We start from the raw sequence: 26,681 nt of genomic DNA, 5'->3' as shown, positions 1-26,681 counted from the left end.
GTTTAGGGCCTACTGCATTTTTTTTTTAGGTTTGGGATTGAGGTTTAAATAGTCTTAACATTTTTATCGGTTTTATTTGTATTTCATTTTGAGCACATTCTATCTGTTTAGTTGATTTTTAATACAGGTATCAGGGTGGTTCTTGAAAATGAAAAGACATTTTCTTGTGTAGATGTTTATCAACTATGATGCTGTTTCTTATCTAGAAACTCATTAAACATGTTCGTCTATAAGTAAATTTGATTTTGCTGGACTGGTGCAAAAATAACACTCTGGATTTTAAAGATTGCAGACCCCTGGTCTAAATGATACCTTTAAAGCCTGGGTATCCTTCAAAACTATTTGCACAACAACTTACTATGGCTGAATTGTCTTCACATGCCATCTTGAGTTTGGATGCGCTTCATCCTCGTCTCTCACAACAGTTTTGCCCCACCCTCCTCTTGGCTTCTATTCTCAGAAACTAGACTCATACCTGCCCAGCAACCTGTTGTATGTCTTTTTTTGGAAGTGGTCAGTTGTCTCAGTTTCCTTGCATAAAAAAAGCTTATAAAAGGTACAGTAGAAATCATGTTTTAACCTCCTTGCTTTGCACACTGTTAGCTTTAAAAACTGCTCCAAACACAGTAGATAATGTGATCCAAGGCTCCGTCATAAGCAGAAGTTTTGCAATGGAAATCGACTCCTTTTTTAAAAATCAGATTCTATTTTATAAGGTTAAAAACACATCAGCCACGGTTTTGGCATTGTGCCAAGTTGAAATCCCCGTTGTCAGGTGTCTCAATTCCCTTTCATAACAAAGCATAGAAAAGGTAGCAGTCACTTTTACAAACTCCTTGCTTTGCACGCGGTTAGCTTTACAAAACGGCTACAAAATCAGTTGATACTGTGATCCAAGGCTCTGACATAAGCAGAAGGCAAGGTAAGACAAGGCAAGGCAAATGTATTTATATAGCACAATTCAGTACAAAGAAAATGCAAGTGCTTTACATGAATAAAATATAGACAAATAAAATAGAATCAAAGCAAGTAGGAAAAAAAAAATAAAAATGCAGAAACAAGAAAAAACGTTAAAAACAGTTGGACTAAAGAAAATAAAAAAAGTTGAACTAATGATGGTTCAGTTGAAATTTTTAACTAGAACAGTCAAAGGTAATCCTAAACAAATGTGTTTTTAGTGTTGATTTAAAGGAACTTAGGCTTTCAACACTTTTACAGTTTTCTGGAAGTTTGTTCCAGATAAGTGGAGCATAGGAACTAAATGCTGCTTCTCCATGTTTAGTTCTGGTTCTAGGTATGCAGAGCAGGCTGGAGCCTGAAGACCTGAGTGAGAAGGAGTTTTGCAATGGAAATCAACTCCTTTTTTAAAAATCAGATTGTATTTTTATAAGGTTAAAAACACATCAGCCACAGTTTTGCCATTGTGCCAAGTTAATATCCCTGCCAGGCACACCAGCAAACGAAAAGCATTAAGGATCAAATATACATCAGGTCATTTACTCTTAATTTGCTGCAATTATAGTAAAGATGTTTATAAATACAATCTGTGTTTGCTAGGTTTTTTAAAATGGCTTGTAGGGTATTCTTTACCTATAATTCTGAGAGAAAAAAAACTTTACAGTAAAAACATATGAACATGGAAATCCTGCAGAGCACTGATGAGTATCATGACTCAGGTATTCTGTTGCAAATAACCAAATTGAAGGCCTATGACTAAAATATGGTGTTGCTCCCATTAAATCAACACTTTGGAATCCCTATTAACTCATCAGACCCGTTTTGCTAGTAGAAAAAAATAATGTATCAAACTGAGGAAAGAGGTCCCTCTGGGAAGTTTTCTTACATATTTAAAATCTTTCGGCAGAGTTATAACAACACTTCAAATTTCAGGACAAACAAGATCATTGATGTCATTGACAATGCAGCATTGATGGTCAACTGACAATGGAGCACATCGTGTTTCTTAATCTTCTGCAATCTAGAACAAGATAATGGGATGTTAAAGGAAGAAAAAAACAAAATGTACAAAAACCTCATTCCAACAGCAGTTAGACTTACAGTAACCCTCCACAAGGAAAGAAAAATGCAATTTTAAACAGATATGTATTTTACTTCAAATTATATTAGAAATGTCTTTAAAAGTCATATAAAAGTCATGTAAGTCTTTAAAAGTCATATAAAAACAGCAGAGGTCATTTATCAAACATTAAAACACTCCTATATTGAATCATGACTGCATTTGCTGTCTATGTTTCATAATTAGTTCAGGTTTTATTAAATATAATAATACATTTTTGCAACAGCACAAACAATTTCAAGAAGGACTGAGAGTAGCACCATCACAGAACAGAACTGATTCTGAAAGTGAAAACAAGATAAAATATTAATAAAAGTAATATTAGAATCATGTCAGAGACCAGCTCTGTAATAGTTATGTTTGGTTCATTACACATACTAGATTTCTGTTTTTCTATGCTGCATTTGAATAAGTATTTTTGGTTCTCTCATATTTGGTTGCCTCTTATATCATCTTACTGGTTCTTTAGTTTTCCTTCATGTTCATCCTTTTTGTTAAAAAAATATCCATCCACCATTCACCTGCTGATGTCTAACAATATGAACCCTTTTCACTCTTTTTAATTTGTCACAGTGCAACTCCAAGTCTCAGTTTTATGATCTTGTCTTTAATGTAATCTTAATCTAATCTTAATCTAATCTAGAGTTTATGAAAGTTTGCTCTTGTTTTCCTTTTTTTGGCCAAAGTAGCCATGGAAATCAATGTGGAAATCTGGATAATAGCCCAACAGATTTGCTTTTATAAGCAGACCATTAGGGTTGTTACAACAATCTTCTGCTTTTTACTAAAACTAACCTAATATGAAACTTTATTGAAAATGATTTGGGGGGATAAAATCTTTTATAACAGACAAAGAGACATAAAGGGAGGTGAGAATGAGAGAGGGAATAAGAATTTAAAGGAGAGACAAAGAGAAAAAGACAGGAACAAGATGGGGAGAGAAGAGAGAAAACAAAATAAAACAGCAAAATAAACAACGCAGAAGATATACAGTTATTTCAAGGAGGCTGCTTCTGCACCTTGTAATAAGAAAGCACCCACCAAAGTACCCAAACCCGCACCTAGAGGACCATCAGCACACCAGGAGATACAGATACCCCTCACCGGTGGAAAGCATGAGAAGGGGGAGAAGACAAGTCCTACTCTTGCTTGGGACCCAGGATATTCCATTAGGTGGGAGGGGAGCCAAGCACTCATTCTTACAATTAGTCCGGTCACATTCACATAATCCCACCCTTACAACCGTACAGGCATATACAAGCACTCAACGGAGACACACACAGGAGCAGACTCTAAACATGTTCCTATACTCCTTCTTACACACTAGATACACCCTGCTGTTCCCTCACCCACTGCAGGGTCAGGGTAGGCAGCGAGGCAGACCCACAGTGTTAGTTAGTTTTTATTTTTGCCAGATCTGTTTTTTTTTTTTTTTCAGTTTATGAAAGGGATTTTCTATTCTAGATTTTTTATTTTGTTAGTTTTAGTTAAAAATGATAACCTTGTATGGGATAATGTTTTACGACCTAATATAAATTTAGATTCCTTCCCACTTTTATCCCCAAACGGTCAGCTTTCTTTCTTAGTTTCCAAATTTGTTGATTATGAAGACTGATCTTAATGTTTCTCATTTTGAGATAAAAGTTGTTTTTTTTGCATATTGATTCGTTTGCTTTTTTTCAGAGGTTTCATTGCTATGTATACTTTAAGAATATGTAGCAATGCACTCTAGCAGTAGCAGCACAGTTAATAAGTGTTTGCCATGCTTTTCTGCTTGTAGATGTTTATTATTATCTTCAGTATTTTAAAAACAATATCTGCAAACAACTCTGTATACTTTAGCTTAGGCTGACAATAATCTAATTACTTTATGTTTCATCAAAAATTTTCCATTTTTATTGTTGTGACTTGTGAGACTTATTCCTCACAAAACCAGAAAATAAACCTGCATATCAAATAATTAGTTAATTTCAATTCAGCAACTTATGAATACAGACTAGACACATGTGGTTCGGACCAAATAACTGGATACCCAACCCCCAAAAATACACTACACGTCATCACAGCATAGATGTAAACAATAGTGAGTGTCAGAATGGTACAGGTAGGCCCTCTTTTGAGACTTTTAGGTATAAATACCGGAATACTTTGTATAACTTTCAGTTCATCTTACAAAAACGTGCTGCCATGTGTTGCTCAATCACAAAAGTTCCCAGCCCAAAACATGCCACGTTAGAATGACAGTTAACCATCTTTGTGATAATAGATAAGAATGTAGCTGCATCATTTGTATTTTGTCATTTAGCAATTATGCTATGACTTCAATAGTTAAAGAAATGCCAAAGATGTTTTATGTAGAACGTCTAGTCAAGTTTTTGTACCATGTAATCACAGTTTAATTATAAGATTCACTATAATAGAAGACATAAATAGATATTGACTTGAATTGCAATCCTTTCTTTACGGGCTTTTGGAGGTCAGCAGTGACATAACGATACAGATGTCACTATGGTTAAACAAGACAAATACCTCCCTAACTGAAACACAATGGCACCTTTAATACAATGTAGGCTATGTCATTTAACACTAACCTATAAATTAAGTTCTTACACGGGCTGGCAAACAAAAGTTACATCTTTTAGCCTGGAAAGAATGCATTTGTTGTTTGGCAAAGGGTTGTTTTGTGTACAGAGAAAAGCCAGTGATTGGTCACAAGATGACACACAGAACAGGTTGTTCTTCAGGGTTTGATATTAGATATATGTACGGTGACAACTTAACTCAATAACAAGGTTCAACTTTCCAAACAAAGGCCTTGTCTCACCTGTAAAGCACTCATTTCCTCCTGCATTTTTGTATTTCAGGGAATATTCTAACACAACAACATTTTGTCAGGCTTTTTAAATCGAACCTCACATTTATCAAGCACATTTAAATTTCACTTGCCAAAATGCACAATATGAAAGCAACACATTTTAAGACAATTCAATTGACAAATAAGAGAAAACAAAACCATAAACGGTAGCAAAAAAAAAAAAAATAAAAAATCTGCTCTCATGCTTTTTAAAAGCTATCGGGTACAATAAAAAAAAGGAGACTTAACACTAAGAGTTAAAGCATGGTTAATGTAAGGAGAAGCTGCTTCCACAGACCTTTAAAGTTGACCTCATAGCTAGAAATGTATGTCTGATATGAACATTAAGATTTCAAGTATTTCTTGAGAAATGTGATATTATTGTGGCTCTGAACTTATTTGAAACTGGAAAGGTATCTTATGTCGCTTTATAGTGAAATAAGACCAAATGTCTTATAAAACAAGAAATCAAATGTCAGACTAGATTTCTAAGGTTACACAGCAATCCTGACATATTAATATTTTAACAACAAATGGGAAGCTAATCAAATAAGAAAATCTGAACGTGAATGCTGTTGAAACGAAGCACGTTTACAGGAAGGAGTGATGCCTCCTTAAAGCTACGGGCCGATGCTCACAACCTTGTTTGGGTGATTCATCGGGTTTACTCTGTGTTATCATTTTTATGAGAAGCACCATATCCTCATTCTTACAAATGCTCATATGAGATGTTAGAAAAAAATCTTGCCTGAATAATTATAACTGTCATCAGAGGAGATGTGACTTTTTTTTAGAGAGACAGGAATGTAACCGGGGGTGTGTGCAAACCACAAAAAAAACAATAAAAAGTTTATGAAGCTTTTATCTTTGCTTTCTCTGCACGGCATCTGAAGAGCTAACCCCTCTCCACTCCGTGATGTGTCCTGTGGTATCTGTGTGTGTGTGTGTGGGTGTGGGGGGGTGGTTATTCCACAATCTTATTTTGTGCCCCTGGTTCAAAGCATACATGCACCACACACTTCAAGGGCATACGTATTAAGGAACTATTTATTTGCATGCACATCTAACATATCCTGCAGACCGTAAAACCTCTTTAATCACACTTTTACATAATAACACATAAAAATCATTTAGTGCATTACAGATTCATTCTGTTTTTCATCTCTCAGTTCATTGTCTCAAGTCATGAAACTAGTTGTCAGGTCTGACAATGCCAACCCTAGTCTTCCGACAGTGTTGTTTATCGCAGGAAAAACAATTACCCACGTCAAACTTACCCTGTACCAAAAGCTGTCTGCCTCTTAACTTAAAAACTGGTTGTGCTGCTCTTCACAGCAATGTCTGCTGTCAAACACTTACTGTAACACTGTTGTTTTCATATTTAAAGCATTGTATGTTTTTACCTTCCTTGCTGCCTGAACTAGTTGTAGTCTATCCTCCTCTTAAATGAATCAAATGTAATGTAATAAGGGATTTAATCCTCTTTCCTCCATGTTGTACTGCAAATTCTGCCTGACAGCTTAAAGCTGCTGAACCCTCCAAGCTAAGCTGTCAGGAAAGAAATTATGGATAAAAAAAAGCATCTAATATAAAATGAATTAGGAAAGTCTGAGAAAAGCCTCCTAAATGTCATTTTAGGATACTTATTTATTAAGACTAGTTGACTCATAATTTTTCCTTTGTTTTTCAGCTATTAATCATCCCGACAGAGATACAGCAGAGAGCAATCAGTTGCTCCCAATCTGACCGCCTGTGATTTTTCAACTTGGACAAAATGGACAAGGACATGATCAATGCTGCATGTACTAAATTCTTTAAAGACGTCCAGATTTACTGTACTGTTCTTACGGCTGGTCTTCCTCTTATACACAAATCCAAAATCTATCTAAGAGAAAAAAAAAGAATTAGATTGTGCCTGGCCTTTTATTTCTTTCACTAAACCAATTTTCCAATTAGTCATCCTTTAGACTTTCACACTGCAACCAAAGACACAGTCTAAGCTACTTCCTGGGAAACTCAGAAGACAAAAAATTTACAGTAAGCTGTCAACACCGCACCCATTAGCAATGATTGCATAATACTTGTTTTGTTGTCTAGCTTCTTCTTACGTTGTTTATATTTGGCCTCCGGAATGTTAATAGAGCAGACTTAGCACTGCGAGTATACATAAGGCTATTGAGAAGGAGTTCACACCATATGTTGGCAACAATCCAAAAAAGTCCAGAGTCCATCAATTAGGTTATTTGTATTCAGATGTTATCTACAGCAAGTTATTTTTATAGATAATCACCTGGAGTCATGTTAGAAAGTTGAAGGGGTCATCCTAGCAGTGCTTTGAGATATTTCCTTGAGAATGCATTTGGGACTGCAATGGACTGGTGACCTGTCCAGGGTGTACCCCGCCTCTCGCTCATAGACAGCTGGAGATAGGCACCAGCACCCCTCGCGACCCCACTTGGGATTAAGCGTGTCTGAAAATGGATGGATGGATGAATGCATTTGGGATCTTTGCCTTCTTAAAGATTTATCCAAATTTCCTCTTCTCAAGAATTTTTCTACATACAGTCTCTCTTCAGATATATGAAGTCTACCAGTACCATATGCTAAAAATAAAAACATCAGCACACTATGATGCTCCCACCTTCAGACTTAGGGTTATGGTTTTTCTTGCATAATGTGAAGTACATATCTACTTTAAACAATGTATAATGAAATCTAAAGAGAAAAAAAAAATTAACTGGGGTTATCTGACCTGGCTATATCTTTCCAATATTTCACTGACCTGTGAAACTACTTTGCAGCAAATATTAAATTAGCTTAAAAGCAGCTATTTTCTACAGTTAAGTCTTGTCATTATGTTATTGACAAGACTAACCACATTATGGTTAAGTGCGTTGCTTACAGGTTTCATTATAAACAGTTTCTGCTCCTCCAGATTTGTCAGATATGACAGAGTTGGGGGCTTTTCTAATACATTTTTTTTAAATTACAAGAATACATTTGTAGTACTGCATAATAAGGCTGTTTTAATATAAGAATAGGAAAAAATTTTCATGAGAAGAAAGCTTTGATAGTTATCAATATCTTACCTGATTAGCTCAAACAGCTCTTTCTTGGAAGAGCTCTAACAAGAAAACACAAGTACTGCTTTACTCTTGTAATATTACAACTTCATTTTGATTCTACTCCAGCTTGGTTATATCATGACTTTATTCTCCTACTGTTATAACTCTATTCTCTTTAAATTATGGTAAATGTCAATTTTCCTGTATTTGTAAAGTGCTTTATCCAAATCGATTCACACTACATTTAGAGATGAGGCACGGTGACTTTACTATAAAACTTTTATTATTTCTGGACCTAAAATGTTATCATTGTGTTCATAGTATTGTGATTGTATTCTATTCTTGCAATGTTGTATCTTCCAGGACTTTCAACAAAGATACCTACCTCTTTGCATGTTCTAAATACTTGTTTGGAACAAAGGTTTTACATTTCAAAGCTCTCTCTAAGCGGTAATTCTGCCTTCACAAAAATCTGACTAAGGCCGGGCATACACTATATGATATTTTCAATCATTTTGCTGAGCTAAAGCTCAAACTATACGACGCAATCAAAGGATTTAATAGCTAATGGCTCATGATTAATATTCTTCCACCGTACAGCACGATGCTCTGATGTGATCTAACTGCTCACACTGCACAATCAAAAACCACATGTGGGACTCAGTGCAGAGAGATGGCACTGGTCAGACTCGTCAGTCCTGAAAAAGAAGAAGAAGAGCTCCCTGTTTGCACATATGCAGTGCTTGAGGTTCAGGTAAATCAGCTCGTAAACGCTCATAGCTCCGCTTCAACAGCAGGATTTGCTTACCAATGAATCACGAGGGCCAACTGAATTTCAAACATGTTTGATTTTCTATCAACCTTATGATTCTGATCGGGAGGAGAGGCTGATCGCCCCTCGTTACCCCCTGTATACTACAAGATGCAGGATGAGGCTGAAACTCACCGATCGAAAAATGAAAATTCTTGCATAACTGGAGAATCACCCCGAAAAGGGTAAAACATCGTACAATGTTGACCCGGCCTTAGTGAGCATTTGTTTTGGTCAATTTATAGTGAAATTATGTTTTTCTAAAGTTTTTAATGATAGCTTCATTAGTGTTTACTGGAACAATTAGAAGTTGAGAAACACATTTGCAGAAAGTGTAAAAATATGATTGTAAAGGTGAGTTTACCCATCATGAAATACTTATAGTTTAACGAGAAATCTTTAACAGTCGCCACAAATCCTTTGCTATTTTCTTGTTGTTCATGGTTCATTGCTAAGGTAATTCTCTAATATATGATTTAAGGACTTGTTTCTTTTTATTAAAAAAATGGTATGTGAAAAAAAATGTAAGTATAACAAAGAAATATACAATTATTGAGAAAATATCAAATATAAAATTGCAATAATAATGTTTAAGTGCTCACATTTACAGTTTCTTATCAACAGAATGTAGTCTAACATTAAAATAACACTGTCTAGTCTATTCTCACTGTCTTCATAGCATTTGAATGAGGTTATGTCTAAGTTGTATTGATTTTTTACATTGAGCAGGGAGCTTATGAAGACAATTGTACAGGGTTTAAAGAAAATATGTATGTTAAATAAAAAAAAGCCTAAGGATATCCTAGATATAATCCCGAAACTATTGTCAGGCAATGGCATGTAATGAGGATGACATCAGAAATTTAACACAAAACACATGTTATGTGATGATCTGTCTCAATCTGTACAATGACATGCCAAGACCTGTATCTGGCCATTTCCTGCCCGGCCCTACTATCAGGTTATTTCTGTCCAAGGCGTCACCAAAAATGAGACAGAAATAGAATTGTTATTAACTTAGACGACACAAGCTTTCTTCGCATTGTATCGTCTCCCAATGATTCAAAGCACCATTCATATGAAATAGACTAAGGCATGATAGATTTGTGATAAACATTGTTGTTGTGATGTCAGCAAACATTCTGCACGCAAATATTAAGTCACATGGGTTACAGTCAAGGGAGTGCCACCAGTGAGCCGTGTTATTTTTCCTCTGAATAAAAAGGTAGTAATTAAAGTCGGGGCAGTTACAGAGCAGGTTGTCTACAGTATTTGAAGCAGGTGTTTAGACATTAAGTTTGCTAATGCATGGAAAATTCTGCCTTCATTTTATAAAATAAAAATGGATGCAAACCAACACTGATTTCATAGTATATGAAAGGAATGGAAAAGATTTTCTGTAAGCAGATAATAGTTGTAAATAGCTGTTGCATCCGCACAGGCATTTGTTGCAGCAATATGACTTTGAATTATGATAATGTTGTTGGCATTGCTTTTCAAATAAAGACTGATTTTATTTTCATCATGTTGACTGAGTCTGATTTCTTTATATCATGAGTTGACTATACCTTAGTCCAAGTTTAGTTGCTGTTCAGCTCTTTTTACTATATAAGTTTTGTTCAGATTTATTTCAAAATATTAGTTATTGTGTTATATATATTTTTGTTTTTTTTCTAAACTAAATAAACAAAATGTTAATATATCCTTCTCTTACTCATTTATTACAGTAAATTCCCAGAGACGTTTAATATCTTTGTGTCACATGCCAGCCTTGGGCAGGCATAGCAGAAAAAATGCAGTCATGTTTTTGTTTTCTCATTCTGTTTGACATACTCTTCACATATCCTTCAACATGCAAAACTCTCAAGTTGAAACCAAAACAAGACAAGAGAAACTAACAAAGCTACACTTTGTTTGGAAAGATACAATGCATCTTTAATGTACCAACAAACTGTATCAAATTCAACAAGACTGAAAACCCCAAAAAGAGAAAATGTATAAAAATTTAGATGATACTAACTATCAAATGCATAATTTATATTTCTGTCGAGGATACTAAATCATATACCGATATATTATGCAAACAAATTTATGTTGGTTGAATACGTTTTTATTTTATATTAACAAACAGAAAGACATAGAAAGGGAAATATTTACAAAATTAGAAATATCGAGAAATAAAACAATGGTTAATAGTTAAAAAATGACGTAATATCCAAAAAATTATTTAAATTTTTGTAGTAAATTCCAAATGTAGAAAATTATTTAAGTGTAGTAAAATACAGCAGAAAGTGTTTAAAGTTTATTTTTAATGACATGTGAACTGTACTCCATCTGTTAATATCTGTTATTATATAGACATACAAGAGGAATGAAATCCCACTAGAGCATTTAAATTATCATAATGAAACTCATCATTCTTTGGATTATAATTAAGCAATTGGAGGATACAATCTTTGTTGCTTGTTTTTTGTATTATTACTGTACATCATGCTAATTACACTATTTTACAGTGATTCTTTGAAATAATAAATTATTAACAGGAAGCAGCTTAAATGTGGTGTTGGGGTCCTTCCCTCATCATCATCATCATGCACTTGCCATGATGTTCTGCAGCTTCATCACCTCCTCAGGGGTCAGGGGAATTCTAGTTGCAGTGCTGGAGTTGACCATCAGCACAGCAGAAGGCTCCACCTCTAACCTCTGCATCCCTCTCTGCATCATGTCTTCCATGTAGAACTTAGAGTTTGTCCTTATTCCGGTTGGACTGGAACCTGGTTTCATTGGATTTTGGGGGGCCACGGTCTCTTTGGAGTGGGCATTCCAGAAATCTCTTGCCCTGGGCTCGAATGACCAGATCCCCTGGTCAGCTTCCCCTCTTGTTAAAAGGCCATCTGAAGTCTTACTGCTGGTGAGAGAACTATCCTTGTAGTTTTCTGTCTCTGTGTTTGGTACAAGATTTGATTTGTTCCTTAGCCTCAGATCCTCTGCTAAGCTCTGGTTCTGAGGACGACAAAATGTCATGTCTGTCGGGAGAATATCCTCACCCAACAAGCTTGTGTTTCCTAAGGACTCTTCGCTATCAGAGACAAGAAGCTCTTTTGTTTCTGGCAGCTTTTTAGAGGAACCATACAACCGTAACCAGTTACGGAACACAGACAGTGGCACCTCGATTTCCATCTTGCCATCCTTTTCTTTGGAATTCCTCGGCAGAACATAACTGAAATTAAAACCTGCTGGTTCTGTTCTGACACCTCTGTCCTTTGTTGGCTCAACTGGAAAGTCTTCCTTCGGAGAACTTGCTTTTGGTTTGGCCACAAAGGCACTCAGGTCTGGTTCAGGGGTCAGAGAAGAAATCCATATTGGGCTTTCGGAGGGTGTCAGGACTTGGATATCATCATCATCGGTCTTACTCTTTTTCTCAGAGTCAGAAAAGCTTGGCACACCCTTGCTGGACTCACCCTCCTGGGCCTCAATTCCTTCACACCTCATTACACCTGCATGTTTAGGGCTGTAGAGCGTAGATGGTTTGTTTAAAAATTTGGGATTCTTGGTTGATGCAAGTGGGGAGAACGACGAGACAGGGATGGGGTCAGACTCTTTAGCGGAAGCTTTCTTGCTCAGATTCAAGGGTTCTGAAGAAGACAATCCAGCTGACATCTTGTACTGCTCCGCCATAGAGCGCAGTAATTTTAGAGGATCTGTAACCATGGGGGTTGAATCTTGATGAGCGGGGGTAAAGGTGAATACTGGGTGCTTGGGAGCCGGGGGGCCATGATGTGGTATTACAGGGGATGGTATAGGTACATATGGCGGGAGAACTGGGTGGTACAAGGAGTGGTACGGGAGAGGCAGTGGGTAGAAACTCCCAAGTTGATCCGACTGGAAGAAGGGTGGTCCCTGAGCAAAGAAAAATTTTGATTAATTTAGGAGATATAATAGGTTTTCAATCATTAAAGAAAACTATGAGTATTTAATAATGATTCGACTATTGGATTAATTTGCGACCTCTTGTCAGTAAATCAATAACTTACACAGCAAACTAAATTACTTCTTGCATCAGAACTTATCTATTCAAATGATTAAAATGTACATGGTGTTAATATTCAGAAGACCTTCTGTATACATTGGCAACAGCACAAAAATGAATTTAAAATAACACCAACCAGTGGCAGAGATGGCAGCTTGCGTTTTGGTGGCCTCTGGCCCCCATCCTCTTCTTTGGGGTAGGGGTAGGGCCTTGGCTGATTGTGAGGCAAATTGCTCATTATTATGCCTTTCAAGTGACACTCGTAAGGCAGAAGCAACCTAAACAAATGATAATCGAATCAGATAAAAGCTTTCGATGTAATAAAACCACCCACACATATTGCATGCAAAGATAACTACACTGACTTTTCATAGTGTCTGCGTGTGCAGGTGGCTGCGCTTGTGCTTCGCGGGTTTCCTCCCAGTGTGTTGTAAACCCGCTTCCACAGCTGATGAGAGGTCACCTGGAGTTAAGAAGATAGATTTTAAAACTTATATTCTCTATATAGAAACATTAAAGCACATTACAAAAATTAAAGCTCTGCACCCTGTTTTGGTGCATAACTTCGAATGCGCAGTCAATATGAAATACTAGAAACAAACAAAAATTCAATGGCTTTATTCAACCTTTTAAATAACTATGATTTTAGAAATGTGACATTAGAATTTGTCTGATATCATTCCAAAAATATTATTGCATTTTATATACATTTTGATGTGTATACAAATTTTAACTTTTATAAATAATTAGAATTGCAGCATAGAAATTGTGATGGAATTTATGAATAATTCGATGAAGTAAAAAGACTTTACCTATAGAGAGCATGAAATGTAAAGTATGTAAAATTACATTGTAATAAACACATTATAAGTTAGAAAACAGAAATACCTGATGATAGCCACCCAAGTCATTCACGGTCTTGAACATCAAATATAAATCAACTAGAAAGGAAATGAAAAATAGAAATAAATGTTATTACATTTATTTATACATAAAATCTGTGAATTTTATCGTAAGTAAATGAAATCAGATTATGTTTCAGATTTCCTGCCTTAGACAAAATATTTTTTTTCTTTTTCTCTAACTTAGAGAGTTATTATTATTTTCCCCCACTGGAATAAAGACACTTTATACGCTCTTGGAGGCATGGAAATATTTTAGCTAAACCTGTTCCATTTTTAAGATGTGTGGAGTTTTCCTGCCTGATGCCGATATTACAACATATTTTGTGTAAACAAACACTGCAGGAATTTAACAGGAATAATTGCATAATTTTTCCATCAACAAGATTTTCAGTGCACCAAGTCAGGGTATTTACTTTGTTTGAAGCCCAGGTTGGGGATCCTCTCTATTGGGGTGTCTCGCTTCTTCATGAAAAGGTAGAGATTTTTGAGGAACTGCTCCTCTGTGATCCCCTCCATTGAGTTTTTGGTAGTCTCTGCGTCATGTTCTGTGTTTGCCATTTCCACTTATATCTGAAAGCAATAACAACAAACGCAATTAGAGTTGTAGAATCAGTTCATCTCAAGATTGCATTTGTATTTTTCCAGCCACTTCTTAAAATTTTAAAGTGATAAACATCTTTATTTCAACACTATCCTCTAGCTGAGAGAAAAGTCGTAGCAGGGCCCCATCGTGTGACTGCTAATGAAACCGTTTCTTATCTAGATGCAGTCATCTCTCATGCCTTTAGCTTGAGACATAAAAGTTGTATCAATGCGATGTTTTATCCCTTCAGTTTTGCACTTAAGTTATATTGCCTTAAGCAGCCTATATTAGCATTAATTGGATCTAAAATAATATTTATTCAAGATTATCCTTATTTTTTCTATCCATAATGGAAGAGAAATTTTCAAAAAGAGCTTTTTCAATCATTTGTATATAAGAGATTGGAAAATAAACACATACATTTTCTAACTTATGAGCATCTTAAATCTGGATTTAAACCAAATTGCTTCTCACCTTTAAAGAAGATTAGGATGAAAAGATTTATCTCATCACTCTTATGGTCAGAAAACAAGCCAAGAAGCTGTGGTGCGTGATCCCTGCAAGAAGTTAAAAGATCGCTCAAATCTCTGCAACAACAACTTATTAAGGCTGCGTCAGTCACACACTTGTCCCTTGAGTCTTTGTGACAAAGTAATAAACCAGCAGAAGGGGGTGTACACTACATTGACTTCCTGCCGAGATTTGGATTGTTGAACCAGTTTGACTCGCTCCTGAGAATGTGACCAGAAAAGCAAAGTGTGAGGAAATAAACTGTCAAAGGAACACATTTGCATATATTATATTTACTACTCACAACTTATTTCTTTAATGACATTTTTGCCTCATACTACTCAATACAAATTTTTTCTCAAGCAATTAGTGCAATTGGCCTTTAGATATGGTGGCTGGCAGGAAAGGGGGCTACATGTTTCTGCAGCTCTTTTTTATTTATTTAACCAACATTTATCTTAAAAAGATATAAATATAAGTTTTTGCACTACTTGAAAAACAAAGAGCATCTCTTAAGCAGTGCAGACATTGAATTACAATGAACTTGTTCATAAATTTCTTCTTTTTTTCACATTATTATAAAACCACAACATGTTCCAAGTGTTGAAATGGGATGTTGCAATTGATTAACAATATTTTATTGCATTATTTCAACATGCTTACAGGTTCTTCCATTTCAAATAAACACACAGACAGACAAAAGATATGCAAAACATCTTCTTTTTAAAGTACAAGGTGAATCTTGAAAAAGGATGGGCTATAGCGCCACGTTTTCAAACCTGGTATTGCTGCTATCAACAAAGAACTGGACGTTCATGTCCCTGTTTTCATTTACTCATCAGAACTAGCATTGACATATTGGGAAAAAAACATTACCTGATACACTGAGGCAGGATTTCAGTTTCTCATGTTAGGCCAGTACTTATTAGAAGTATTCTTGGGTGATGATTAGCTCTAATGGTGTGGGTAGGGGATTGTTTTCACTAGATATCAATCTGACAACACATCCTCTATATGTGGTAGAAGGAAAGATTTGCATCGGGGATGTGAAGTCAACGGTTTAGCATTAACTGCATGATGCTATCATATTAGTATGGAACAAAGCATCTGAATGTTTCTAACGTCTTGTTAATCTATGATCGATCTGAAGTATGAAAGAAGTTTTAAGAGCGAAAGTGGGACAATCATAGGAGTTGAAAGATGTGTGAAAAAAAAATCCTGCATTTCACAAAGGATAAGACTTTTTATAATATGACTCAAGCTGTAAACAATAACTACATTTACAGAGCGATAATATGTGATAAATGGTTGAATTGCAATGTTGATGTTATCATTAAGGAAGAAGGAAGAATTGTGTTAGCAAAAAAAGGTATTGTTTTTTTGGTTTCTACTGCCTGTTTGTTATTACAAGAGAAATATCTTCTAGACATAAGCAAACATGAGAGTGAGACAAAGACATTTTAAGCCTTTGTGCTTGTGTTTGTTCTATCTTTTTAACTATGTGACAGATCAAACTGATATTGTGCAAAAATGTGAAGAGGAAGAAAATGTATGTTTTGTTTCAAAAGTCAAATTCTGTAAAGGGAGTTCATGCATTTGTTCAAGCCTTTACAATTAGGCCCTGAATAAATTTGAGGGCAACCGATTGCCTTTTAACCTTGCGCTGCAAGCTGGATTGTGTGAGATCTGAATTTTCAATCTCACAACTCAACTCAGTTCTAAACATATCAAACTAGCAGCTGCGAGGTTTATTGCCTTTAGTGGTTGCCGTAAAGAACATCCGTCTTTTAAATACAATAAACCTATATCTTTCTTTAAATGAAACTTGCTGTAACCAGTTTCAGTGCCAGAGAATCTCCATAAAACTTTTAAAGTGTCATTTCATAAATCTTTTTAATTACTTAAAACAGTGAACAGCTTTGCTTAATAGGAAAATACAGAAAGCCAAATACAAGGGTGGAGCTAAAATTTCCAGGTATGCAGAATGATTGCTTTTAAATGCAATATATAATTGCTGTTGAAAGACAATTGGTTTAGTGTTCTGGCAATATATTCCTGCCTTCAGTTTTGTATTCGTCTAGCCCCATGACAGTGACACGTCTGCAACAATTGTCAGTTTGTGGAGGTTGTTCCCAGCTCAGACTTTAGGAATCTGAAAGGTGTGTCATGATCGCTATCCAAACACTGCTGGTATTCTCAACTGAATTTATTACAGCACAGACATTGAAACCTGACATGGAAACTATGTGAGTCAAATGGGTAAAAATCAGTTGAGCTTGATTCTCTGAAATCTGCCAGCATAGCTGTCATTATGAAAGCATTCATTAGTGTTTCATATTTCTTATAAATGACAAGCAAGTGATAAGCATATCAAAATAGACAAATTGAATAGAAACAGGATGGAGATTTTTTTTTTGATTAAAGCTTAATATGACAATAACAAAAACTGAGAAGCTAAACATTGATCTTTGATGACTAAAAAATGACTAGTCATAGGTTTGAGTTTTCGTCAATGAGAATAAATAAAAATCAGAGGATGGTTGGTCAGAAATTTAAAATGCATTTTTGTGCTGTAATCTATTAGACGTGCTACGCAGTATCAGCCGTCCTGCTGTGTCTTGTTTGGTCACACCCACTACCTGGTGTGCAGCGCTGCACATTCTGTAGGACCACAGATGGATCATGGCAGCAAGGGCAAGGGTTGAAAATAAGCCGGAATGGTCCGATATTGCGCTCTGAATTCTGACAAACTGATCTTCCAGCTGTGCTTGTGCAGAAATGCGTGTTTGCATGTGTGCAGCTCAGAGTCTGCGCTTTATGCTCCCCACTGATGGTTCCCTCTCAGCAGTATGGCTCTTCCTACCCTCGCTACTTAATAAATTATGTGGCTGATCATCCACTGCCAAGCGTAAAAAATCCCTTTGTCTATCTATCAAGATTTTGTTTCTTCCAGCTCACAAGAGGTGATACTAAACATTCTTAAATTTCTAGAAAATATTTTATTGCATACTGTTTATTTTTGGGTAAAGATCCAAGTGAAAAGATACATATATCTTTGAATATTCTTTCTTATAGTTCTTCTATGAAACCATTAAATGTTTTCATGTATTTAAATATGATGTAAATGTTTCTTTTTATTGCAATTGAAAAAATGTCTATGTTTCCTTTGAATATGTCAACATTTTAGTTAGCAAATTTATTCAATTTAGGTCTGGATTGCCATGGCATTACTAGGCAATTATGTAGGTTCACTGTATTTTATTTTTTATATCCAAACCCTGTGAATTTAAATCTACTTTGACCCCTGAGCAGCACTAACAGAGGGGTAAGTTGAAGAATAGAACAAAGCCAAAGTAGAAAGAAGAATGTTTTTGTTTTTTGCTTTTTTTGGTGCAATGAAGATTTTTTTGATCTGTGTGTAATGTATAATTCATAGTAGACCAGGAACTGTTTGCTTTTGAATGGAAGCCTTGTTTGTTTAAAACCATGCCTTTATTTTACATTTTGTTAGCTTGTCTATCTGCAATCATCTCGTCGTCCATACTACAATGCTAACGCCACCGCCACCAAGCTGCAATGATTTGCCGCGAATGAATACCGCCGAATCTGTCGATTCATCTTGTAGTGGTGCGTCAAAAGCAACGTAGATTCCCATCCAATTAGATTGAATTTGGTATTGATGACGTGAAAAATAATAACGGTAACTCCATTGAAATGATTCAAAACTAAAGTAACGAGCCAATTTTTTAAAATGTAAGAAGTAGAAAGTACAGATACTGTATTTGTGTAAAAATGTAAGGAGTAGAAGTAAAAAGTCACCATAAAAATAAGTAGTAAAGTAAAGTAAAAATATCAGAAAAATCTACTTGAGTACAGTAACGAAGTATTTGTACTTCCTTACTTCCCATCTCAGATATTAACCATTATGATGTGTTGAACTAGATCTGCTATTTCCACAGCTTTTGTGAGAGATTTTTTTGTAAAGTAGGACATTAAGTTTATTTGAATTCTATAAATCTATGTTTTCTTCCCAACAACAACGATGGACTGCAAGGCAGCATTCTATACCCAGCAATTATATTATCTAGACAATAGCTGTCAGTCTAGTAAAAAGTCTGGTTGTTATTCAAAACTGTAAAACTTTTTTTGCAACATAAAACTGACTACAACTAAATTAAAACCTTTTTAGGTTATAGTCGACTAAAACCGACTAAAACTTTTATATAATCATAATGATTAAAATGCGACTAAGATTAATAATAGTTTTCATCCTGAACACTAAGATTTAATCTAAGATGGCTGTCAAAAACAACACTGCAAACAATGCAGTTTATCACTACTTCTCCATCTCATCCATGAAAGCCAGTGTGCCTTTAGATCAACAAGAGAGGTCAGAAAGGAAAAATGTGTAACTGAGCTGTTAAAGAGAAGCTGAAATGTGAAAAAAATTAAAAAAGTTATGACCTTACAGCACAAGATTATTTGAATAGCCCCAGATGTCAGTAAAAAAAAAACATTTAGATGTCACCTAAAAAGATGCAGTAAACCTATAAATGACATTAGAATAATTTATATCATATACAAAAAAATCTGGTCTAGTCTTTATTTTTTCTATATAATCACTACTTGCTCTGCCATAACCTGAGAATGATTATTTGAACAGACATGGCAGTGAAGTCACGCAGTTATACATGCACTGGTAGGCCCAGGTCAGCGTTTTTACCGTCTTTAGATGGCTAGAATGCCATTATAACAAGCCTGTTAGAACCAAATTTATGCTGAGCCATTAAAAAAACAAAAAAGTACAACCTAAATATTCACAGAATTAGCTTATTGTAAGTTATAGTTAATTACCTATTCACTCAGCAAAGCAAAAGATGAAACTTTACTCTAATCAGTAACCCAGGGGTCAGGATGAGGGATGCAAAGCAACTCATAAGCTCTGGGGTTGATATCAAACAGCAATAGTCCTTTCTTTGAGCCTCAACTTGGATTTGTATCATGATGTAAAATAATCTGGTTCTTAGTTTATAGAATATAAAGCTTTTTTTTTTTCTTAAAAGAGACGAATGAAGGTCTTTAAGATTATCACATTGCTGTTACCAGCCCAGTTATACAACTACCAGATATACTGGTAACCGTAGGACATAGTTGTAAGACAAGTAAGACAAGTGTAAAACTTAGTTTTGTTCTTTTTTTCTCCAAATTATCTGTGCTAACTCTAAATAAACGGCTTTAGGTTTCTTAAAGGTGCAGGATGAAAAATAAATAAATAATAACAATCAATCATAAATGTTCCATTGATTAGTGAACTCTTAGTTTTCTGAATGTGTAATATGCAGTATTATATAAACTAAACTTATTAAACAAGAATACAGTTTTACTCTAAGTAAAACCTTTGTACCACTTACTGTAAACCGTTCCTAATAACTGAAATATTGATACTGATAACAGGATAAACAATGGTCAACAAAAGGTCCAGGATCTATTTTATTATTTTAAACCTGATGAGTTAAAGTGTTTCCTCCAACGAAAGCATTTAGGCATTAAAATAAAGACATCAATATTAGTTCATATGTCCAGTGATAAATAACAGATTGTTGTAAAATCTCTTATTTAATAAACGAAGACAGTGTCTTTATACATTGAATCAAAAGTTGGAAAGACATTGGTACAACAGAAAAGGTTTATGAAAAATGGAGCCTATTTATCATATATTGATCAAATGTTTATCATATATATATATATATATATATATATATATATATATATATATATATATATATATATATATATATATATATATATATATATATATATATATATACTATATATATATATATATATATATATATATATATATATATATATATATATATATATATATATATATACATTTATTTTGAAGATGTTACTAATAATCAAGAAGATTAACTTTAAAACAATTTCTGAGTTTAAAAATAAACTTGGAGTTAGAATCAGCAAAAAATGTAGATGGTTGATTGTCTAAATATTTGAGAAGATTCCATTTCATCCATCAGCAAAAGGGTAACTCTTTTTTTTATTTTACAGGAAAGTTTAAAATTGAGAAATGTTTCCAAATTTTTAAAATTTAGAACTGTAAACAACGTTTCGATATAAAAAAATTACACACAGACTCTATTTTGTCTTCACAGAGAGATGATAAAGGGGAAATTCTAACTTAACTCCTGTCCACACCTAGAAGTAGCTGGAAGCCATGTCAACTATATAGTATAACTGTACTTGCTTAGGCAAATTATAGGGCATGTTCATTGATTGACAGCCTCCTTCAGTCCAATATGCAAATTATTTGCTGAACATTCCAGGCAAAATATCTCTTTCTTTAGCTATGAATGGTATGGGAGGGACTACAATTAAATATCACGCAGCTGTTTGTATGTAACGAACATGTCCTTATAACCTTTGGCATAAATCCAAGATTTGGAAGTAAGTTAAGCTTTTCATTTACCCGAAAAAACATGGAACTCACCCATCCAGTTAGATGTTAACAGACAACAGAAACCAACATGACAAACAGAGATCGCTGCCAAATACATCCAGTAAATATTGATTGTAGAGAAGGCTTTACGGTTTCCACCGGGTCCTGTAGGATATTTTAAATTGTAGCTACAGAGCAAGAAATTGGGCATTTGTTGTGCTTTTGAACAGTCATATAGGGACTTTTTTGAAGGGGGGGCATGGAGGACCCCTTGAATTTTCTCATTAACACTGTGTAGGACAACTGCAGAGTGTAAATCGAGCCCCTAACAAACCAGGCATAGTCTTTCAGAATAGAGTAAAAAGAATGTCTGAGCAGCACTACTTCTCTCTGAAATGACGGTGAGGAGTTTGGTCTGGGAGTATTTACACTGTTTAATGGCAACAAGGATTCAGAATACAATTTCATGTGTTTTGTTTTGTAAATATAAACACTAGAAAATCTTAAGTTATCACCAAAATATTGCCCAGTATAACTTGGTCCTGCCACCGACAAGGCAGCATCGATTTCTCTGCTGTGCTCAAAAAGTCAGGATGTGATTATAAAAAAGTGGAGGGTGTTGCACAACAACATCGTAACATGACAGAAGAAACATGGTGGAAACAGGCACTGTGGATAGATTTTTTGATTTAAAGTGCTGCATGGAGTCGAGTTCTGACATTCCTCTTAGAGCAACCGGAACAGCTTGTTCAAAAAGCACTAGTAACAACTCAAAGCATTTCCTACCAGAATGTTTAATTGCACTAAAAAAGGAGAGCTATATCACAGTCTGCATCCACTTAACTGAAGTAAAGTGGCGGAATGATAAACCCTTTTGATGGTAAGACAGGGCAAGTTTATTTGTATAGCAGAATTCGTTACAAGGACAATTCAGAGTGCTTATAATAAGGATAGTTTTACATCTCTGTACAAAAGAAATCTTAAAGGCCGGAACACACCGGATCCTATTTTGCATCCGATCCGACAACAAATTGTGTCCAACGTTGGACTCCGCAGCAATTCAGCAGCTATTTCATGATTCTGACAGGAAGAGAAACGTGGTTACAAAGTAAAACACATCCACTTTAGGGGAAAACACAAATGAATCTGCACAGGGTAACTGTCAGTTTTGGAGTCGCACATACCATTTAAAGCAAGCAAGTTTTTTTTAAATACATTTTCATAATCTGTCTGAGTCAAATGTAGGAAATTGTCATTTGTGTGTCACAGACACAGAAGAGAAAAAAAAAATCTGCACAGATCTACTGACCCTGCCTAGTTAGAGCCTCTCTATACACAGTCAGTTTAACATGGAATAAAATTGGATCTGAGATTGAAGTCATACACAACTGGTGTGTTCATTCCTTAAGTATTCCACACATTTTATTCATCTTTTTAGTCACCAAATAGGTTCCTGTTTTGTATTATCTTATAACGCAGTTTAATACTGAGTAGGAAAAGAAACTTTTTTGTTTATTCAGTCAGTATTTATGACAGCCGGCACAATAAACTGTTATAATATGGTGCACTTTTTAAACTCAGCATGAAAATCCATTTTCCATCCACTTTCTCCCGCTTAGTCTTTGTCAGGGTCGCTGTGGGGGCGGTGCCAATCTCCGGCTAGGGTTAGTCTATGGGCATGAGGCGGGGCACACACTGGACAGGTCGCCAGTCTGTCACAGGGCAACACAGAGACACACAGAGACCATGCCCACACACACTCACACCTATGGACAATATAGAGAAGTCATGTTTTTGGACTATGGGAGGAAGCCGGAGTACCTGGAGAAAACACACGCATGAACAGGTAGAATATGCAAACTCCATGCAGAAAGACCTTTGGTCAGGAATCGAAACCAGAACCTTCTTTCTGCGAGGAAACAGCGTTACCCGCTGCACCACTGTTTTATTGATGCAAAAAAAGACCAGTAACTCACTTTATCTGTTCTCCTGAGCTCCTGAAATGAGAAAAGTACACTGTTCTGTTTATTGCAATGCTTTATGATTGTATATATCAGAGACCGCACCACTTGATATGCACAGTCTATTTCCAAACAGGGATAAGGTGGCTTGTTTACCTTAGGATTCAGAGATTTTACTTTGAAATTTCCCCTAAGTGGATTTGTCTTACCTTGACACCATGGGCCGGATTTATCAAGATCCAATTTTGCGTGCAGTAATTTGCGCTCGCAAACTGGAATTTTGCGCGAGGGGCTGAACCATGGTTTGCGGGTGATTTAACAAGAGCGATTGCGTAACTGGTGGCAGGTGCAAAACTGTTGGAGACGCCCTATTTAAATGATGGTTTTGCACGTTTGGTGGTTTGCGGCATGGCGAGTTTGGACAGCAGAAGGCGCAAAAGGAAATTCGACCCCATTGAAATGGAGGTGTTGGTGGATGAAGCCAACAAACATTTAAGTGAGCTACAGCAAAGAAGTGTGACTGTCACACAGAGGAACGCTATATGTGAAGAAATCTGTAATAAAGTAAACGCTGTCGGTGAAACCTTGCGAACGGATGAAGTAAAAAGAAGATACCAGGATATTAGAAGGTGAACCAAAGAAAAACTGGCATATAACAAAACATCTGCGAACAAAACAGGAGGGGGCACAGTAGATGAGATGCCTCTGACCAGCATTGAGGAACAAGTACAGCTGACGCTCTGTGAGGAGCAAATCACTGGAATTGCAGCTCCAAAATGGCAATGCTGGATAAACCATATGTTTTGATCGTTTCCTCGTTCATTCAAAAAATATTCACACGGAGTGAAAAACTGCGTTCTCTGCTTCTCCTTGCTTCATTTCAATGTCTCCTTCTTGCGACAATAACCGCTGCCATGTGTGCGCAATTACGCATACAGACCATTTGCACCTTCTTTTGAAACGTGTTAAATATAGAGTCAGATACCGTTAGCAAAATTGCTTTCAGGTTTGATAAATCACTTTGCGAGTGCTAAATTAATATATTTACATGTTCTCCTCCCACAAGACGCACTTTTGCGTGTAAACGCCCCAAATTGCATATTCATTGCAGAAAAAGTACTAAATGGATAAGAGGCGCTATTTAGCACATTTTAAAGACCAAATCCTTTTAGCACGCTGTTCATAGATCAGTTTGTACATTTTTTAGCGTGCGCAGTGAAATAGCTCACGTTTTCACAAAAACAAATATCTAAAGCATTTGTGAAACCTTTGTCTGATTGCAACCAAGAAAGGACAGGGAAGTCTGCTAAGAAAAAGATAATATAAATATAAAAAAAATATTTCCTCATTCTTCCTCATGTTATCTAAATCTTGTTTTGGAAAACAATTGAAAATATTTTTCCAGTACCAACATTTAAAATAACTACAGAACCATGAAAGTTATTTGGTCAACATTCTTAGCACCATTTCAACATGCTAGTGGTTCTTTTATAATGTAACATATTGTACATGTCTGTAGCTAGAGTTACATTTTCAAAGCTTGGAAAGGAGATGGTTTGCAGGTATTTATGTTTGAACCAGATTAATAAGCAAACATAGGAATTATAAGGAATAATAAAAACATATTCTTTGTGTTGCTGAATGATATAAAATACCACACTGATGTTTACACATGCTAGGCTGGATGTGAGCATGCAATGTAATATTTGTATATCAATAAATCACAGCCAGCTTGTCGGTCATGCTACTTCAACCATAACAAAAAATGTTCCCTTGTCACTGCCAATCATTTAGGTGACAAATAAGAAAATGGGAGAAACTAGAACACATGAATGAATGTAGGCATTGTATTCTTAAAAAATCACTCAAACAAAATTTACCTTATGCCTAGACAAGAGGAACACACCCAGTACAACATAATTATGTAGGTCACTACCTGGGATTATGAAAGAGCAAAAGTAGAACAGATGAGTGCTTCTTGTCTTGACAAAGAAGAATACTTTGTCAACACATATGCTTTTTTCGTTTTATCAGTTTTGTTTATTCTTTTAATTAAATTTTTTTTTTGTAAAACTGTAAAACGATTGAATATTTCATTATTTAAGCAGAATTTTTGCTTTGTGCAGTAAAAATGTAGGACCTGATCTTCCGGTTCCAAGAGCCAGAGTTTGGAGAAAGGCCTTTGAAACAATGTTGAGCTCCAATTACTTAACTTAAAATTGGGGTGCGGCTTATAATATTCTTCAATTTCAACCTCCAGAACACTCTAGATATAATTTGGCGTATAGTGCAGCAAAAAGAAAAACGTTTGATTGTAACCAGAACACAATGAATCAAAGTAAGAGAGGGAACCAGCTTGTGAATCTAAACAATCCTGCCTTTTTAAAAATATGTTATTGTCTTGATTTTTATCAGACTCGTGTTTCCAGCAGATCCTATTTTTAAACCTGCAATTTCTCCATGCACACTGGCAAAGTACACTTCTTTGCTCACCATGGCAGTTCTTCATCTAAGTCTTTTTCGGTAAATGTTTCTATTTTATTCACCTTAGGACTGTATTGCAAGTTTCTTTCTTTTGGACTGATTCTATGAAAGCATTTTTTTTTCGTACCAAGTTTCTCCTCTTGCCTTTCTTAATTTTAGACCACCTCCAGCAAATATGGCCTGACACTCCTATCGTCTGACCAAGATAGTTGGTAAACTCTTGGGATTTTGCAATCTCTATTCCATGACACACGGCCGGGAATGGTTCAGCCGTTGCTTTATTTGCCATGCAGCCTGGAGCAGCATGGGTAATATTTCTTTTCGGTGCAGGCTGACTTCTGATTTTTTTTTTCTGTCAACCTTCAGAGTTTTCTGACAGTGCCTCTAAATTGAGAATTCAAATAGACAAATTCCTGGACCTCTCTGTAAGATGCAAGTTTACATCTTTCGCCAAAATTATACCATCCCACCTTTGTTTCTGGGAACAGCAGCCTCTGATCCTCTGCAAGGATCATATCCAATTTGCAATTCTTCTCCCTTAACATTTTATTTTTAGAGTAAAAGCTCTGCAGATCCACTCATGCCCGGAAGCTTCACAATGGCCAGAAAAGTTGCAGATTTTTTCTAAATATCATGATATACCATCAGCTCCTAACAGCAGAAATCCTGTTATAAAAAGCCAGTCATGCACACGTTTTCTATGTCCTCGACTGACATCATCGTCAGAAGCATAATCTTTTAATTCTACCAGGAATCCATTGTGTTCCCTGATAAAAAAAAAAAAAAAACGCACTGACAAAATAATATTTGGTTCAACATGAAAGTTGATGTGTGTATAATTACCTTATATTGCTATGGAGTGCTGTTTAGGACAGAAACTATTTTTCCACCTTCACACACCACAATAGACATGGTCAGTCACACTCACAGGTTATACCTGT

At 35.6% G+C, this 26,681-nt stretch overlaps 2 protein-coding genes across 5 annotated transcripts in view; one reads left to right on the top strand and one right to left on the bottom strand.

The window, feature by feature from the left end:
• Window positions 1-8,349, top strand: part of LOC119796436 (rhotekin-like) — a 34,072-nt gene extending 25,723 nt beyond the window's left edge. For all 4 annotated transcript variants that reach the window (XM_038304991.1, XM_038304993.1, XM_038304994.1 and 1 more), the window contains one exon: window positions 6,622-8,349. In XM_038304991.1, coding sequence (XP_038160919.1) covers window positions 6,622-6,628 — 7 coding nt within the window. In that variant the 3' untranslated portion in view covers window positions 6,629-8,349. The remainder of the gene's footprint in view (window positions 1-6,621) is intronic.
• A 2,641-nt stretch (window positions 8,350-10,990) lies between these two features.
• On the bottom strand, window positions 10,991-14,967 carry arid6 (AT-rich interaction domain 6). Its single transcript, XM_038304946.1, has 6 exons — window positions 14,800-14,967; window positions 14,156-14,312; window positions 13,726-13,778; window positions 13,203-13,300; window positions 12,974-13,115; window positions 10,991-12,707 (listed from the first exon to the last, which is right to left on the bottom strand). The coding sequence occupies exons 2-6, from the start codon at window positions 14,298-14,300 to the stop codon at window positions 11,397-11,399; spliced, it is 1,749 nt and encodes a 582-aa protein (XP_038160874.1). The 5' UTR covers window positions 14,301-14,312; window positions 14,800-14,967; the 3' UTR covers window positions 10,991-11,396.
• Between the last annotated feature and the right edge of the window lie 11,714 nt (window positions 14,968-26,681).

The sequence above is a fragment of the Cyprinodon tularosa genome, unplaced genomic scaffold (genome assembly GCF_016077235.1).
Source record: "Cyprinodon tularosa strain WSP-4 unplaced genomic scaffold, ASM1607723v1 ctg55, whole genome shotgun sequence".
NCBI lineage: Eukaryota > Metazoa > Chordata > Actinopteri > Cyprinodontiformes > Cyprinodontidae > Cyprinodon > Cyprinodon tularosa.
Note: the sequence above shows the minus strand (reverse complement) of the source record. Positions and strands in the feature narration are given on the sequence as shown.

Bases quoted from the DNA above. Each gene is read 5' to 3' on its own strand.
- arid6 (XM_038304946.1), bottom strand. From the start codon at position 14,300: ATGGCAAACACAGAACATGACGCAGAGACTACCAAAAACTCAATGGAG. The intron at 13,301-13,725 runs GTATTTCTGTTT...TCTTAACTCCAG, and splicing joins ACTTGGGTGGCTATCATCAG to GTGACCTCTCATCAGCTGTG. The intron at 13,116-13,202 runs GTCAGTGTAGTT...TCATTTGTTTAG, and splicing joins ACACGCAGACACTATGAAAA to GTTGCTTCTGCCTTACGAGT.